This window comes from Hydra vulgaris, chromosome 04, assembly GCF_038396675.1.
Source record: "Hydra vulgaris chromosome 04, alternate assembly HydraT2T_AEP".
NCBI lineage: Eukaryota > Metazoa > Cnidaria > Hydrozoa > Anthoathecata > Hydridae > Hydra > Hydra vulgaris.
This window is the reverse complement of record NC_088923.1, coordinates 13181172-13199855: the sequence shown is the minus strand read 5'-3', so window position 1 is coordinate 13199855 and position 18684 is coordinate 13181172. Positions and strand designations below refer to the sequence as shown.

Here is an 18684-nt window from a genome sequence, read left to right as displayed (position 1 = left end):
TTATTTATTTTTATTATTTTTATGACTTCAAGTGCAAAAATGGCTTCCGACAGTCTTGGGTTGGAACTAAGAAAGAAAATTATTGGCGATTACGTAAGTGGAATGTCACAAAAAAGTATTTGTGATAAATATTGCGTGAAAAAATGGACCGTATCAAGACTATGTTCGCAATATCGTTCTACGGGGAAGTTGGCAGCAGATAACAAAGGTGGAAGACTGCGTTCCATCACTTCTAGAGAGAATTCTATGATCGTCAGATCCGTCAAGAAGGATCCCTGGATATCATCAGTCGAGATACAAAAGCAATTAGAGCTGCCTGTATCGGACCGAACAATCAGACGACGTGCTGTTGAAGCCGGATTATTTTCTCGACGCCCTGCAAAGAAACCGCTGATTTCACTAAAAAACCAAAAGAAAAGACTCCTGTTTGCTACATCTCATATTGACTGGAATGTGCAGAAATGGCGAACTGTCCTGTTCAGTGATGAATCGAAGTTCAACATCATTGGGAGCGATGACATTTGCCGTGTACGTCGACCGGCCGGAAAACGCCTCGATTTACGTTAGTGCCATAAGACCGTGAAGCATGGTGGAGGCAATGTAATGGTCTGGGGTTTTTTTTCTGCTAACGGTCTAGGTCCAATACATCGAAAAAATGGAATAATGGACCGTTTCATGTATAAAAATATCCTGAAAGATGTTATGCTACCTCATGCTGAATGGAATATGCCAATAAAATGGGTTTTTCAGCAAGACAACTATCCGAAACACACTGCAAAAGTAGTCAAGCAGTGGTTTCAAGACAACCACCTATCGGTGATGGATTGGCCGCCTCAATCTCCGGATCTCAACCCTATCGATAACCTGTGGGAGATCGACAACCGCAGAATTAATCGTGAAGGTGTTCGTAATAAGGATCAACTGTTTGAACAAATCCAAAAGGCCTGGGCAGCGATTTCACAAAGTTTCATTGATCACCTGATCGAATCTATGCCTCGAAGATGCAAGGCTGTGATCGACAACAAAGGATTCGCCACGAAATATTGATAGCAAAATACAGCTTGGTCAATATTTTGTCGAGTTGCACTTGTTTTGTCCAGAAGGAAATCAACTTTTTTTTAATACTTTTGATTAATTTATTAATTTTCGTGTGCAAATAATGAACTTTGTGATGAATAAAACTTGAAGAAATTTGTCTCTAAACAGTTACATAGTTATTTCTCTAAATTGAAAAAATGCAGCACTTTTATATAAAGAAACTAAATTAGCAATATTCCAAAAGTGAAAAAACTTTCAAAATCGAACCACCCTACAAAACGTTATGACGTTTTAAGTACTGATTTTTTGATATAAGGATTTGTTGAAGAAACTGTGGTCAAAATAAAGTTTTTATTAACTAAAACTATTATAACTTAATCAATTCCTATCCAAAAGTTTACATCTTGGTATCAAAAGATAGATACAAGAGTTATCTACAAATTTATAAAGGTTTCTAGATTACGGGAGCAAGAGGGGGCACAAAACCATCATCCATACCGGCAAGACTAACAATATTTATAAAAAAGTGTTTTTTTTTAATGAAAATGTAAATTTTTATATACAAGATGTTTTGTAATTAGCTATCAGACCACAGTCAAATATAGAAGATTTATCATTGTCATTGGGTGGATGCAAGGGTGATGGTTTCAAACACCCTATTGTCAAAAATGACTCTTTTTTTTATAAATATTTATCTTTATAATTAAAACGAAATCTAGTATCAAGTAAAAAATTATATTTTACTACTTTCCAACATCACTAGCAGCACACCCTTTGTTTCAAGGGGTGTAGATGGGGAAGTGGGCATGTCATCGCCTCCCCCCCCCCTCTTAGACAACCTAAAAAAAATTATATTTTTAATAAGATTCGAAAAAATATTTAAATGTAATTAAAATAATAAACTTTAATATAAAAACATCTTTTACTAAAATTCAAAGTACATCACATAATGCTTAGTGATAGCTATAGATGGTTCCCCCTCTGACCTGAAAAAAATTTTAAAAACAAAAAATGTTTTATAATATTATTTTAATTAGTTTACATCTTGGCTTTTAGTTAATGATTAAGATATTAAATTACATTAATGAAACTATATAATAATCATTGTTAACAATAGACACGACGTGAATTTAAGCTAGACCCGTCTATAAAATATAAAGCGAGTAGTTCCACTACTCGCTTTATATTTTTGCAAGTTCCACTACTCGGTGTAATTTTTTTTGTGCAAGTTCCACGACTCACTGTAAATTTTTTTTGCAAGTTCCACAACCACTGTACATTTTTTTTGCAAGTTCCACTACTCGCTGTAACTTTTTTTTGCAAGTTCCACTACTTGCTGCATACTATATATATATATATATATATATATATATATATATATATATATATATATATATATATATATATATATATATATATATATATATATATATATATATATATATATATATATATATATATATATATATATAAATATATATATATATATATATATATATATATATATATATATATATATATAGTCAAAAAATAGTAAAACCATGTAGTAAGATAATAAAATGCATGTCCAATTATCAAAAAATAATGGCAACATATTCACATTAGGAAAACATCAACTTACTGGAAACATCAACTCAATGAAAACATTAACTACAATGTCAGCAACTAGCTGGAACTAACCGTTTTTGAACATGTGTTGGACATGTTCAAAAATGGTTAGGAACACGTTTACGAAACCTTGTCAAAGCCCAAAAAGGTACTAAAAAACCAATATCAGACAGAGGTAAACTCACTTAAAACTGCATTAATTCAATGCAAAATTTATATGGTCTTGCAATCAGATCTAATGTGGGAAACTTGTATTCAATGAAGAAAGCAGTTTATGCCATATTTTTCCACTTCACCGATTTTCCTGATTCCTATACACGCCACCAGTTTTGTTCTCGTGGAAAATATAGTTGGTCCAAATACTGGGCTCTAAATCAAAAGAATTATAAACCCAAATCTACCATACCTCTGTGGATAAAAGATTTAATTCTACCAATAATTATAAATTTACAATCAGATGAATTGTTATCAAAATGTTTACATGGAAACACACAAAATGCTAACGAGGCACTTAATGGATTTATTTGGACTCGTGTACCAAAAAGAGTTTTTGTTTCTAAATCGACACTGGAAATGGAAACGTATTCAGCTATTTTAGCATACAATGATGGTGCAAAGGGTGTTATTAATGTTTTTAGACATTTTGGTTTACATGGTAAGGTATCAAATATTTCAGCGGCTTCTAATATTAAAACATGTGGCTGGATAGCTCAGCTGGTTAGAGCGTTAAACGGAAAGTTAAGTCCCGGACTGTTGCACGATACGGGTTCAAATCCTGCCACCGCCAACTCAGCGCTTGAGTAGTACTTCTGTACGCAAAAATTTTGGTCAATAACGGACGCTACTTTGGATTAGTCTTAATGACTATTTGTGGCTGTTCCTATGCTAAGCCTATGCTAACAATATCTTCGGATAAAAACATTGTATAGGAAAATATAGCATGAAAAATTCAAATAAAAAATAAATAAATAAAAAAAGGATTAGTCAAATGAGGTGCAAGTCATTAGAGAAGTGAAAAAAAAGAATAAAAACTCTTAGAGCCATCAAAAAAGGTCACCTAGATGAGGAGAAAGCAAAAGAATGTAATGACAGTTATGTTTCAGGAGGATTTTAAATTAATATTGTAAATAATATATCAAGAATTTTTCAAAGCTGTTTTTTCGTTTTTGCTTAAACTTCAAAACAGTTTCTTGAGTTAGCATTGTTCATTTGATCTGAAATTTTCAGTACTTGCTCGATACACCTATAAAATTCATTTAACAGATGGATTTTATTTTATGATCAGTCTAAAAGATCTATCTAAAAGATCTATCTAAAACGTCAAAAAATAAATAAAATATGAGGAAAATCATAACTCATCATTTACTTTGATATTAAAAAAATCTGTTAAATGGAATAAAATAGTGTTTAGAGTAAGTGTACAAAATTTCAGGTCATATGATGATGGCTAGCCTTAGATATTATGTTTTGAAATTTAGTCCAAAAACGCATTTTTTGATAGTTTTTTCCGCCATTATGGTCCTAATGCTAATTTAAATTTTTTTTTTTTTTTTTTTTAATTTTTATATTTAAATCATTTGAGTAAACTGTATTTAAAAGCATTTTTATTTTGGAGGTTTATTTCATTTATTTATTTGATGTTGTACCACCTTAAACGGCATAAAACTTAATGCTATTGAAACGAAACTTTACTCTCCGGAAAATAAAAAAAATAGTTTACTGCACTATAACCATACGTGACCATCAAATAATACCTCGTAATAAACTTAATCATCGTTAAGTCATCTTTTTAATTTCTTTAAGTATATTAAGAACTATATAACTATTTAAAGTTTGAATAGCATAAATTTTATACAGCAAAACACAATAAATCTATTCATCTTTTAAACAATTAAGAACTGTTGAGATCATGAACTCCCATCTTTTTTTTTAATATTTTGGCGTTTAAGAACATTTACAATTACAAAGTGTCTGAATAAAAGATTTACATGACCGGGGCAAAAAGAAGACTATAGTTGTCTAAGATATATAGCTTATAAAACTTTTATTCAGTCCCGTTAAATTTGTTCAGTTAAACCCACTTTTTTGAATGTTATAAAGGAATTGTGCAATATTCATAGATTGAATATGAAAACCTTAATATGGTTAATTTAATATTTAGAAAGTAAATATTAGAAATTCAGAAAATATAATTCCTGAAGATACTCTGCAAATTTTGTTACAGACAGTTCAATGTTGGAACGCGAAAAAGCGGCGAACAATTTCAAAATTACTTTTGTAGAAAACATCCCTATATGATTATTTGGTCATTTATTTTTATCTTCTTTTATTCTTGTTTGTTTTTGAACTATTTTTTTGTTTGTTTTTAGATTTTATCTTAAAATATTTTTAAAATATTTACAAAAATAGTTGTGGAACCTTAATTCCGACGTTGAGCTTCACTTCTGCAAACTCGGGTTTACAGGGGTTAGGCAAACTGGGATATGGAAGAATGTAGCTGCAGAATGTGTATAAATTGACTGACTTAAATAGGGATAAATGCAGCAAGTGTACATACATCAACTGGTTTGTTTTTAAACAAATAAAAGGATAATTGGCAGCCGTAGCGAAGTAGTTAGAGTTCTGGCTCCGAACCAAAAGGCCCTCCGGCTCTAGCCCATTAAGCGGGATTGGTAAGGATGGAGGCCTGAACTTCCTAGTTAAATGATCTTCCACGGTGCTCTGTGATAAGACCGTATGAACTTCTGGAGGACCTTAATAACCACAAAATTAAAACTTAAAAAAAAAAGTTATGCTTGCTGCCCCTGAGGGATAATGTCGGTTTAGAAGTTTGACAATAGTGCCTACTATTAAGGTTGATTAATAAAAACATAAATAAAATGTTAGTGGTATAAGTCGTATTATTACGGTTTACTAATATAACCCAATTATAATCAGGTTTTAAAAACCATTTAATCCAATGATGTATTAAGAATATATATATCATAATATACAACTGATTTAAACAGTACTTTGACTTTATTCTCAAACTTCACTGATATAAAAAATATAATTTATATTCTTTCAGGGCCACAAACATAAAAAAATATCCTTTTATTTAGAAGATTGCCTGCCCAAATCCAAACCCTCAGTTATAAACCCAAACCCTCAGTATGTACACTTACTGCACATATCCTTTATTAAGTTCACCAGTAAGTGCCCTCCGCTGTAAGTACCCTCCGCTGCGCCTATCTTTATATATATATATATCAGAGAAAGCCAGCAGAGAATGCAAAAAATTTCGAAAAGCTGATAGCCGGGTAATCAGAAAGTAAATAATCCGAGCACTACCGGAAAGTAAACCAAAAAAAAAAAAAGAAAAAAAAGGTAATTGTTGCTATCGCAATGCAACGAAGTGAAATTTGCAGATGAATATGGAAGAAGCATCTGGCGATGTTGTCACTGAAAAAAAACTCCCTTCAACTCCCTGTTTTCCTTTTTATAATGCTGGAAACTTTTGCAAATGCATTGCTTGGTTTATAATATTTTTATCGGCTACTTTTCATTTTTACAGATTATTCAAAAATGGTTAGAATGCATTTTTTATTAAAAAGCTTTAAGTATGTTTTTCGATCAATATTATTCACACACACAAAAAGCAAAGTATAGTAAACAATATTACAAATGTTATATTTGTAAAGGGAAAATAGAAATAGTATAAAACTAATTCAAACCAGAAAGACTCTGTAAAAAAGCAAAATAACACAATTATAACACAATAATAACACAAAACAGCTAATAACACAATAGTGTTGTTAGCTGTTATTTATTGTTAGTTATTGTAAAGTATACAATAAATTTAAGATGTTTAAAATTAGTAATATAATAATAACAATAAAATATTAATAAAAGATTATAACTGTTAACAGTAATTGTAAAAACAGTAAAATTAGTTAAAATAAAAAAAGCAAATAGTATTATTGAGTGAAAGTAAAAATATTAAATAAAACAGTAATAATGTTAGTATAAAAATAAAAGTTGTAAAATTTAATAGATGTAGTAATATATTTATTATAAACAGCAATAATAATAATTTATAAATAGATCTTGAATTTGAATTTTTACCATATATGGAGTGGGGAAAGGTTGTTCAATTCATGTTATTGTTTTATGGAGTTTCTGTATGCCTCATTTTTCCACTGTATACAACAAATATATTTTTAAATTGTAAGGGTCTAAAGAGGTAGTAGAAATTTATAAATGATTTACTAGAACATTTTATTAATGAATGTTGTTTATATGTTGATGATGATTCGATAATTGCACCTATTTCTTTAAAAAATGATTCACAGTTGTTTAAAAATGATTTAAATAAACTTGAGAAATGGTCTATAAAATGTAAATTAGGGTTAAATTTTGAAAAAATGTAAAATTATGCATTTTGGTTCAAATAATAAAGAATATTTGTATTTTATGAACAATAAAAAAATATTAATGGAAATTAAAAAGTCAAAATTAGAAAAGCACGTTAGTATTTATATATCAAGTGATTTGAAATGGGCCAAACAAGTTAAAAATCCAGCTAATAGAGCGAATAGTATGCTCTCATTACTAAATAATACATTCAAGTACAAGGATAAAGATCTGATAAAAACACTGTATTTTAGATGGTTTTTGTTGTTGTTGTTGTTGTTTTTTTTGTTTTAACATCTTCACTTTCAACAAGGTGGCAAGCAACCACTATTAGAGTTGGAAGTTACTAAAAGAGAAAAGATGAAGTTTATGAAGCAAGATAATGATTAACAGATGACTTAAAAGATTGCAAATTATATGAATCAGGAAAACAAGGTGTAACACAATAATGGATTTCAGTAGATAGCACAAGAGGCGCCAACTCTTTACAGCAGCGTCCATTATAGTATTCATAGAAAAGAGAAAGTGAAGCAATATTATGTTGATGTGACACTGGTTGAAGGTTGGCTGCAAAAGCAGGTCTAACTATGTTTACAACGCGTTTTAGCATCTCGCCTAAAAGAGTAAGGGCATCATTTGAAGATCCGTTCTAGATGTAGCAGCAGTCTTTCATACAAGGATGGATTTGAGATTTATAGAGAATCCAGAGTAAGAAAGTGCCAAGCACAATAAAAAGATGCAGCCTTAGCTGAGGCTAATTTTACGATAGATTGGAAAGATTGGAAGTAATAGTTTATCCTAAAAGATGAAAGGTAGATAATTGTTGTGATAACAATTAGCTGAAAAAATTAAACCAAAGTTAGAGTTTTCGTTTCAAGAATTGAGTCTCTATTATACATAAGATATTAATGAACTAGAAAAAGTTTCACAAAGAGCAAATGATACCAGAACTAAGACATCTTGAGTACGTAAAAAAATGGAAATTTTGGGTTTGACAGCTTAGGAGGCTAGACTGCTAAGAGTTGATCCAGCTGTTCAAGATATATTTAAAGGTATATTAAACAAAATCAAACAAAAAACTCTATTTGCCCATCAGGTCTTGCAATCCATTGACTTAAAAATAATAACAAACAAAAGGAAAATCAAGAAAGCTTATTATTAACGCTTTATTATTTAGAAACTGAATTAACTTATTAATTAATATATACCGGCTGTCATAGATATTGTCTGATGCTTTATCACAACATCATTAAATATTATTAACTGTTATATTAAGGTACAATTCAAATTTTAATGTTACCATATAGTTTTATAATCTTATTATATAAGTTTATATTACAAAGAAGCATTGTCAATAAAGTCATTTTAAAAGTGTATAATTTTAATCACTTTATTTTGAATAAATCTTTTTTTAAAGGTTGATTATTTGATTATCTGGCATGCATATGAAACTAAAATGAGAATCAAATATGGTAATTTATTATAAAAATATGGTATTTTTTTTTTCCAAGTTGAAAAAGTCAACTTACTTGGACAACATAATTAGATTTAATTTTGTCTGAAAGTAATGATGAAATTCAAAAGGAAGATTTTTAATCCAGCATAGTTCCAAAATACATTACTGATTTTAGGAAAATAGTATCTCTACTATTTTCCTAAAATCACTCTAATACCTTTTTGAGTTTTTGAAACTCAAGAAGAAGAACAAAGAGTAGAAGAACAACAAAGCAAAAAAAAGAACTAAGTCAAAAAGTAAATAGTTTTTTTTTTTTTTTTTTTTTTTTTTGAAGAATTGAAGCCTTGAATGAGTTGTGTCTGTACAGTTTTACCACTAGTAAAAGTAAGATTAAAAAAACAAAACATTTTGACAGTCTCAAATTCAAGCCAATAATATTTGTTTTGTTGCCACCACAGTAGCAAGTAATATGACAGACACAAGTAAAGTTTTAAAATTTTCAATTTAAAGATTGACTTGATTTTCTGAAATTAAAATTGCACATTCAAATGTAAAAACTAGAGGTAAATATTTTGTCTCATCGAAATGTTTTAGAAATCAAAAGTTGAAAAAAAAGACAGAAGTAAAAACACTTTAAAACCTGATAGTATTTTTTAATATATTTTTCAAAAAAGTCGTGGAAAAAATAGGTTATAGTGCTATAGGTCTTTTTACAGGACTATAGTGGGTATCTAAGTTGTTTTCTATTATTCTTAATGCCATGATTGTATAATAATATTTTAGTAAAAGAAATGAGGTATTTCTTATAAAAAATGACATAAAACTTTAACTCAAAATATTATTTTTATCTTTTCACATATCAGTCATATCATATCATTATAGTCATTATCAGAAATAGTCATTAGTCATAAGTGGCTAATAAGTGGTTAATTAGAGGGTTCAAGAAATATGTTTAATTTTGGAAAAATTGTAAAATACAACTTCAAATCTAGTTTTTGCTAGCTCAGATTATGAGTATTACTTTAGTACACAAAAAAGCTAACAAAACTTTTAGATATTGTAATATTTGCATATATATTGTGTTGCATTACATAAATATAGCATAAAAACAAACAAAAATAAAAATAAAAAAAGAACTAATAAGGGTATAGGGTAAAAATATATGAAATCAGCCAAAAAAAATAATTTTTGACACCCTTACGTCTCAGAATTTGTTTATTTTTACACCACTTGCAGTCCATATCAAAAAAATAATAACTGCGAAAATTTTAGTTAAAAATACCCATGGGTTCCAGAGATATCGCCACTTGAAATAATGCTGACTCAGCATTTTAGTGATTTTCTGAAGCGACTACAAAGCAACTTTGACATACAGTATCTTCATAACGGCTTGGGGAAGCTTCCTAAAATTTGGTACTCTAATAGATTTTAACTTGAGGAATCCAAAAAAAGCACCCTCAAGACTCGATTATCTCAAGAAATGCCTCATTTGTCCAATTTTGTTCAAAATTATTGACTTGTAAATTAGTGATTTTTGGAGGTAAAATAAAGACTGTGGCCCAAAATCCCGAGTAAAAAGTTTAATTGTATATCATTTCATCTTAGGTCTACTGAAAAAAATTAGATTCATTAATTGTCTCTCTAATACATGATCAAAATTTGCATTTAAAAATGGTGTCTTTATAGAAAAATTTAAATTTTGTAACAAAAGCAATTAAAATATTTTTTAAAACATTTATTTAAATAAAACATCAAATAGTGTTATTTATTAACTAATTTAGGATATTTATAGTCATGGGCCAAGGAAGACGCCCTCCCCTCCCACGGGAGGCCCCACGTCACCCCCCATCTCCCTAGATTTTTTTTTATTTTTTTTTTTACATAAAATGAATAAATAATAGTTGATTGTTAAAATACATTTTAAAAACATATTTTTTCAGTTTAAGTTTGAGAAACAGTTTATTTGCGTTACTTCAAATCAATAAATACTTACCTCTTATTTGAAAGATCTTTTTACAATTTTAAGTCATAAATTTTAAAACCAAAGATATTAAAACGTTTTTAAAACATTTTGACAATCAATATCTTTATGTAGTTTTAGACTAATATAGTCATTGACATAATAAGATGGGAATGATTTGTGATTTATTTAAACCCCCACCCCTCCTTCTCAGCCTACAATTCAAGAATTTGAAAAAAATAAAAGACATTTTAAATGCAAAATAGGTAAATAAAATAAAAACAAAATTATTTTAAACATAATTAATTTTTTTTTGTAACCAAAAGTTTATATTCTTCAAATCTAAATCAGATATGTTGTATGTACGACCTGATATTGTTCGCGGTGTAGAAATTAGGCATATAACTTCAGAATTGAGCACCCAACACTCATCAGTTCTCATTGGCCAAAGGAAGTTTTTACCTGGTCCATGTGGATGCATGAATCTGACTTTTATATCAAGCTCACTTACATCTTCAGCAATCCCTACCCACCAAAATCCATCATAAAAACTTGCAATATAATCCATTTTTTTATTATTTAATGAAATATCTACATAATGTTTGCTTTTTGGAATGATATCAAATATTTCAGTGCATGCATCAGTACTTATTTTTTTATAACTTATAGTGTTTGGAGCAATTGGAATAAAATGATGATACATCCTTGTGCCAGGAACTGTTCTTCCACCTAAATATCTTTTTTCTAATTGTACTCGTGTTTGATCAATTTCTTCTTTTGAAAATAACTTGAAATAAATTCCTTTTATCTTGGCTTTACAAAAGGAGTACATTAAATTAACATCTAAAATCTGCCCAGTAGTTATTTGTTTTAGACTTTCTTGACATACTACTCTTTTAACAGTCCCACCAATACCATCACAGGGGGATTTACCATGACTGGTAGCAAAAAATACCCATTCAGCATTTAAATCAAAGTCTTTACTGTGATGACAAAGATTGATAAAATTTTTAAAATTTTTAAATTGTGCTGCACAACCATCGGAAATGTATTTCACACTTGATACATCAGGTAGATTTTCTTTGATATATCTAGTTATATCTTCCTGAGTCTTGTAAATAAATCCTGTGTCATGATCAACATCTTCTGAAAGGTAACAAAAAGATTTATGTTTAAGAAGTTTGTTCTCTATAAAATAAAGTATAATTGTATAAAGTGAGCATTGACTTTTGCTCCAGTGATAACTTTGAACCTCATCCTGAACAACATATTGATAGTTTTCAGCAAAATCTCCTAAAATTAAGCGTTCGTTTTGGTTAAGATTTTCTTTACAGTTTTTTAAGTATCTACTTTGTGTTTTTGCAATATATGAATGAATGGTAAGGTTGTCAATGCTGTCACATAATAAATCATTAAATTCATCTAGTGGCAATGACTGTGAAAGTAGTGTTGTACGATCGGTACTCTGCCATTGCTTAAATACTACATCTTCTTCATGCTCATGGTCCATAAACTCCTGCACTAAAAAACTTTTTAACACTTCAATACCAGGGCATTGATTACATCGATGTAACATACATTCTGCATTTTCAAGAGAGCAAACAATCAATGCCATGAAATCTTTATAACTTTTATTCCACCTAATGGCATCAATGAGAAATTTTGTATTTTGGTGATGTATGATAACACATACATTGTGGGTACCTGGCGCATTAGTTGTAATACACCATTTAGGTTTAAGAGTACAAAATTTTGACAAACTGACTTTGACGTTAGGGTAGTCTTTTTTAAATGCAACATGTAATTCATTAAGATTGAGTAGCAATAATCTTTTTTGAACATGTTGGTTTTTCTTAATACTTACATAATCTTTTTTTCCTGGCATCATTCTTGAAAATTCATCACTTTGATAAAAGTTAATCACTAAATTAACTGTTTCTGGTGAAAGTGGGTTTCCAGTTTTTTTTCCGGGTAATGATAGAATTCCATTCTCATTTTTAACTTTTGCTGTTCGAACAAGATACTCAGACACTTCAAAATAGCTTGATATCTTTTTACGTGTCCATGATTTTGGTGCTAGTGTTAACATTTGCACCTTATGGCAATAAGAGTCAGTCTTTGAAATTTTATTTTTTATTTCATACATTAAAATGTCTAGATCATGGTCATTGTTAATGTTGTTGTTTAAAATGGGGCTTTTTATTTCTGTTGTTAAAAAAGTTTCTTTAATATTATATGCTAATGAGACCATTTTTGCAACTCTGTCAATAGTGTTCTTAAACTTTTGTTTTGCTACAGGGAATTTGCTGTGTTTTGAAAGACTTTTTAGTTTGACTGGTGAAATTCCAAGCAATTCTATAGTGGTATCTAACTTAATTTTTTTCTCACTTTTGGATTTCCATTCCTCCTTTGAATTTAAATCTTCATCAGTTTCTATTCCTTTTTTGTAACATTTACTGCAGAATTTCCAACCTGGGGTTACATAAACATTATTTTTTTGCAAATAGTTTGCCATGTCTATGGAAATCTTTATATTACCTAAAAAACAAATTTAGTTTTACGTGGTTAAAATAACTGAAATTATCAAACATTTTATAAATAATAAATTGTTTTCTTTTAATTTCCATATCAATTCTGTTGTAAATAAGGTAAGATTACCTTTTATAGCAATTTTTTTACTTTCCTTGTGTGTTCCAAAAGGATTGCAACACTTTGTAATTTTTCTCTCAAAATATTTTCCATAGAATTGCTCATGATAACAACATATAATTCTTATTGAACTATATTTTTCCTTTAAATTTGCTCGCCATATTATTTCTTCTTGTTTTTCACAAGGAAGATCTTTAAATTGAACAAAACCTTGTTTTCTTGAAAATCCAGTTTTGTGGCAATGAATGTTAAGACTTTTTCCAATGTCACATTTCTCCATATTAATTATTTTTATTATTTATTACCTAACAAAATAATATAAAAACTATAAAATTAAAAGTAATTCTTTAAGAAAATACAAACAAGTAAATACCTTTAAAAAGAACAAAACAAAACTTATGTTTGTTTTTTATATAAAAGAAGGTTTTAAGTCACCAATTTGAAATAATGAAATTTTTTTTTTTTTTCAAAATTAAAATTAAATTGTATGTTTTTGCATTATTTATTCATTTTATGAAAAAAAAAAAAAAAAAAAAAAAATCTAGGGAGATTGGGGGAGGGGCGTAGGGGCCTCCCGTGGGAGGGGAGGGTATCTCCCTTGGCCCATGACTATAAATATCCTAAACTAGTCAATAAATGACACTGTTTGATGTTTTATTCAAATAAATGTTTTAAAAAATATTTTAATTGCTTTTGTTACAAAATTTAAATTTTTCTAAAAAGACACCATTTTTAAATGCAAATTTTGATCACGTATTAGAGAGACAATTAATGAATCTAATTTTTTTCAGTAGACCTAAGATGAAATAATGATATACAATTAAACTTTTTACTCGGGATTTTGGGCCACAGTCTTTATTTTACCTCCAAAAATCACTAATTTACAAGTCAACAATTTTGAACAAAATTGGATAAATGAGGCATTTCTTGAGATAATCGAGTCTTAAGAGTGGCATTTTTGGATTTCTCAAGTTAAAATCTATTAGAGTACCAAATTTTAGGAAATTTCCCTAAGCCATTATGAAGATACTGTATGTCAAAGTTGCTTTGTAGTCGCTTCAGAAAATCACTAAAATGCTGAGTCAGCATTATTTCAAGTGACAATATCTCTGGAACCCATGGGTATTTTTAACTAAAATTTTTGCAGTTATTATTTTTTTGATATGGACTGCAAGTGGTGTAAAAATAAACAAATTCTGAGACGTAAGGGTGTCATGGTCTAAATAATTTCATATATTTTTACCCTATACTAAGTTATTTATGATTCAAAAGCTACAAAATAGAAGCTATAGTTTGCTGTGTTGCTTATGTTGATGACATTAGTTTATAAGAAAAACAGTTTTCTAATTTTTTACTTTGAGGGTAAAGTTAATAAGTTTAGTTTTGCAAAATTTGGAATATATTGAATATTTCAATCAGCTCTCAGCTAATAGCCTGAATCTTCTGCAGCTTTAAAGTTATACTTGCCTAGTAAAATTTTAGATAAAGCAAAACTTTTAGCTTGTGGCATATGTTTATATGACTAACTGGTCTGTTTGACTTTTGTGATCTATGATTTTTTTTTTTTTATAAATAAGCTTTCTTAAACCATTTCCTTTTTTTTTTTTCTTATTGTTTTTATTTCTGTTTTGTTTGAATCATAGAAAGTTTTTTAATAGTTTTTATATTGATTAGCCTTTTTTAGATTGGTTAGACTTTTTTATATTGTTTAGCCTTTTTTATATTGGTTAGCCTTTTTTAATTTCCACGATTGATATGCTTTTGTTCATCAGAGCTATTGTTTTCTTGACCAAGTTTATCAACGTTCTAACATTCTTGATGAACAGATTTTGCCCTCATTTTTGTCAGAAGGTTCAAAGAGGATACAATTTTCAGTGGTTTTTGCACATTTTCTATCTAATAACATCTTTTTATTCAGATTCTGATAAAAGCACTTTTGCATAATTTAACTTTTTAAATTTTCTCTTAACCTTTATACATAATTACACCTTAGAAATTTTTCATTTATAATGTATATGTATATAAGTTTTTAAAAAAAGGCTTGTACAACTTGAGTGTATTAGATGAGAAATATATATCTTGTTTACAAGTTTTAAACATTTACAAGTTTTAAACAGTTTACAAGTTTTAAACAGTTTACAAGTTTTAAGCAGTTTACAAGTTTACAAGTTTTAAACATTAAATTTTTTCTACTCTTGTTTTATAGATGCCTTCAAAATGAGTCAGTTTAAGAATTTGTCTTTTTGTATAGTATAACACATTTTTGTATGGTATAACATATTTTTGTATGGTATAACATATTTTTGTATGGTATAACATATTTTTGTATGGTATAACATCTTTTTGTATGGTATAACATATTTTTGTATGGTATAACATCTTTTTGTATGGTATAACATATTTAGGCAAAACTGCAAGAGGGCTATGACTGGCACTGCTCATGTCACATCACATCTTGCTAACAATTTTAGTTTTATTTAAATATTCTTTAAATCATATTTTTTTTAAATTTCTTTTTACTTTTTTTTATTGCTTCAAGTTTCCTATAATTGTTATAATTTTATAACAATTATAGGAAACTTGAAGTTTCCTATAATTGTTATAATTTTTTTTTTTTTTTTATAGACTATTCTGGTCACAAATGCCCATTATTGTTTGAATCAGGGTATTGGATTGGTCAACAATGGCAGCCAGAAGGATGCATTATGCATCGTTATTCAATAAGGTGCACAAGATAAGTTTTGTTAACTTATATCTTTAAAATATTCTTTATACAGGGTTCCTATTCATTAAAAAAACTCCCGGAAATTCCTGGAATTATTTTAATAATTCAGAAAGTTCCTGTAAAACCCTATGGAAATTTGTTACCATGGGTTACGCTTTTACTAGTTGCTTAACTCTCATGGGTAAAAAATTTTTTTACTACAAGACAAGATTTTAGGTTATCCTTATATTATAAAGTAGTTTTTAGATGTTGCAAGTTTAAAAATTGCTTTCTTTTTTATTAACCCTTGCTGAAAGTGTTAAAAAATAATGTCTTTGATTGGAATTTGACAGATGAAAAACAACCTTAACGGTTAAAATTATTAAAACTTTTAAATTTGAATAATATTACATTTTACTGATTAAAACTTAGTGGTTAAAGGGTTAATAAAAAAGAAATCAATTTTTAAACTTGCAACATCTAAAAACTACTTTATAATATAAGGATAACCTAAAATCTTGTAGTAAAAAATTTTTTTTACCCATGAGAAAGCAATTAGTGAAAGCATAACTCATGGTCACAATATAAGAGAAAGCATATATAACCATAAAATCAGATTCTTCAAATTTATTTGTGTGTCTACAATACACCAAAATGTAAAATTGATGTCAAGTGCTGTAGACCTTGAAACGTCATAAAATACTAAATCTCATTATTGAAATGATTGTCTGCAGCTGAAAATCAAAAATTTGCATGATTAACTAATGCAACAGTTTTCCTACAAGTTGCCTAATATTTTTTACAAAGATATTGAATGATCCAGCAATATGAAGGTGATGTCAATGATGAAAATGAATAGTTATTTAGTTTCAAACAGAGGACACTTTTTTATTCTATGTCATAAAGATGAAAAAAGTATCTGATGATAATCTAACATTTTACTTCCTCATAAAACACAAAATTGATATGAAATATGAAGTTGCTCAGATTGACAGTGTTATGATATTGCAATACTTAGTTTGCAAATTACAACTAACTTTAGTAGTTATGGTTTCTGAAATTGATAACTAGAATAATTTTTTAATAAAGTTCATGCATCCACATTAGCAATTATCATCTCAGTTTGACCAGTAGTCATACTACTGGTCAAACTGAGATGATAATTGCTAGGTGCCAAAAATAAATAACATTTTTTTTGTTAAAGCAACTTCAATGTCTTCTGCACATAAATATTATATCTCGAAAAAAGAAGTTCTAATAATGTAGTTGAACCTGCTCCATCTGCCAAGCCTGAGCCACTGTTCCATTGTCATGTTTTCCAGACTCATAAAGTTCACAGTTTTAAGTCTTCTGTGAACTGTTTTCTAGCTCTTTAACAATATTCTTTGTTTTATAGTTATTTGTGGCTGCTAGTATACTGTTTCTAGTTTTTACATCTTCGAATTAGACAACAATTGGCGGAGTTGCTACTCAGTCCTTTGGTGTTATAATGAAAGCTGAAAGTTTATAATCTAGTGAATAGAATCTATTTTGATATTCTCAATAAATCTTTTTACTGGCACTTTGTTGTTGTTACGTTTTTTGTGCTAAGTAGACCATAAATGACCATACAATTTACTTTGGCTCTTTACATCTTATTGTTTTGTTTGGTAACTTTTGTGGCTGTTGATTCTGAGTTAGCTACCACATCTGTTTAAGATGTTGAGTTTGCTGTGTTTGTGAAAAAGTTGTTGTTCAGGTTTCAGGGTGGTCTTGTCTATTTCAAGTGCTAATATTTTCTCTGTGAGAACTTAGGTTGTTATTTTAAATGACTATATCCAGTCTTGTGTCATGTAGTTACCTCTGATGGTTGACCGTTTTTTACCAGTTTGTTAGCGTGAAAATTGGATTGCCTCCAAATTCTTTTTGTTTTCTTTGATGTACTCCACTGGCTCCACTGTTTCTTCTGTTATGAACTTAAAATTGTAAGCTAACAGGTCTATCACCCTAAATAACAGTGGATTAGTTTATATATGTTTTTAATTTAGTTAACTTGTTTATGGAATATATATTTTAATATATTTATTAACAACTTTGTTTCTTTAAAAAAAAAAATTAAACTTGTTTTGTTTTTCTAGTAAATTTAACTTTAGTATGAAGCTTGTTTAAATATTCTTAAAAAATTTTTCATTTTTATTTTATACGCATAACAAACAAATTGATTTGGTTTATTTCGTGTTTTGTTAATATTTACTAATTATTTTAAACCAATTGTTTAAGTTTTTTATGTGTATTATTGTTTTTTAATCAATATACAGAGAATAAACTACTTTACAAAAGATATGTAGTTGATACTTTGTTTTAAAATTAGTTTTTGCATGTTTTAAAAAAATATGTAAAAAAAATGTGAAAGTGTATGTTGTACTTTTTGAGCCTGTTGTACGATTTTTTGAGTATGTTTAGTTTTTATTAAATGTTTTTTTTTTAGTGAGATCAAAGTTTGTTTACAAAATCAAAAAGTAGCATTTATTGGTGACTCACGCATTAGAAGTGTGTACTATGAATTGGTTGATTCCATTGCTGAAACTGTTTCTGCTGGAAAATTAGTAATTTTAAAATTTACTTAAATCAAAATAAGAAATGAATGATATAAATAAACTCCCAATAAGTAAACTCCCAATAACTCAAAACTCTAAGTAACAAAGAAAATGGTTTTACTAATTAAATTTTCAAGTTATCAAGTTATTATATATATATATATATATATATATATATATATATATATATATATATATATATATATATATATATATATATAAATATATATTTTTTTAAATGACAACATCTTGTATGAGACTTGAATAAATTTAATATATGAACATCAATAAATATGAATTC

The 18684-nt window shown here is 28.4% G+C and overlaps 1 protein-coding gene and 1 long non-coding RNA gene across 3 annotated transcripts in view; one reads left to right on the top strand and one right to left on the bottom strand.

Moving 5' to 3' along the window:
• Positions 1–5977: 5977 nt before the first annotated feature.
• The window catches only part of LOC101234927 (N-acetylneuraminate 9-O-acetyltransferase), a 65853-nt gene continuing 53146 nt past the window's right edge, over positions 5978–18684 (top strand). Inside the window, exons 1-3 of one of the 2 annotated variants that reach the window (XM_065795496.1) lie at positions 5978–6213; positions 15729–15828; positions 18275–18392. In XM_065795496.1, the coding sequence (XP_065651568.1) occupies positions 6054–6213; positions 15729–15828; positions 18275–18392 (378 nt within the window). In that variant the 5' untranslated portion in view covers positions 5978–6053. The remainder of the gene's footprint in view (positions 6214–15728; positions 15829–18274; positions 18393–18684) is intronic. The other variant, XM_065795494.1, reaches the window with a different exon arrangement.
• On the bottom strand, positions 12705–13560 carry LOC136079581 (uncharacterized). Its single transcript, XR_010638045.1, has 2 exons — positions 13113–13560; positions 12705–12992 (listed from the first exon to the last, which is right to left on the bottom strand). It is a non-coding gene; the product is annotated as an uncharacterized LOC136079581 (long non-coding RNA).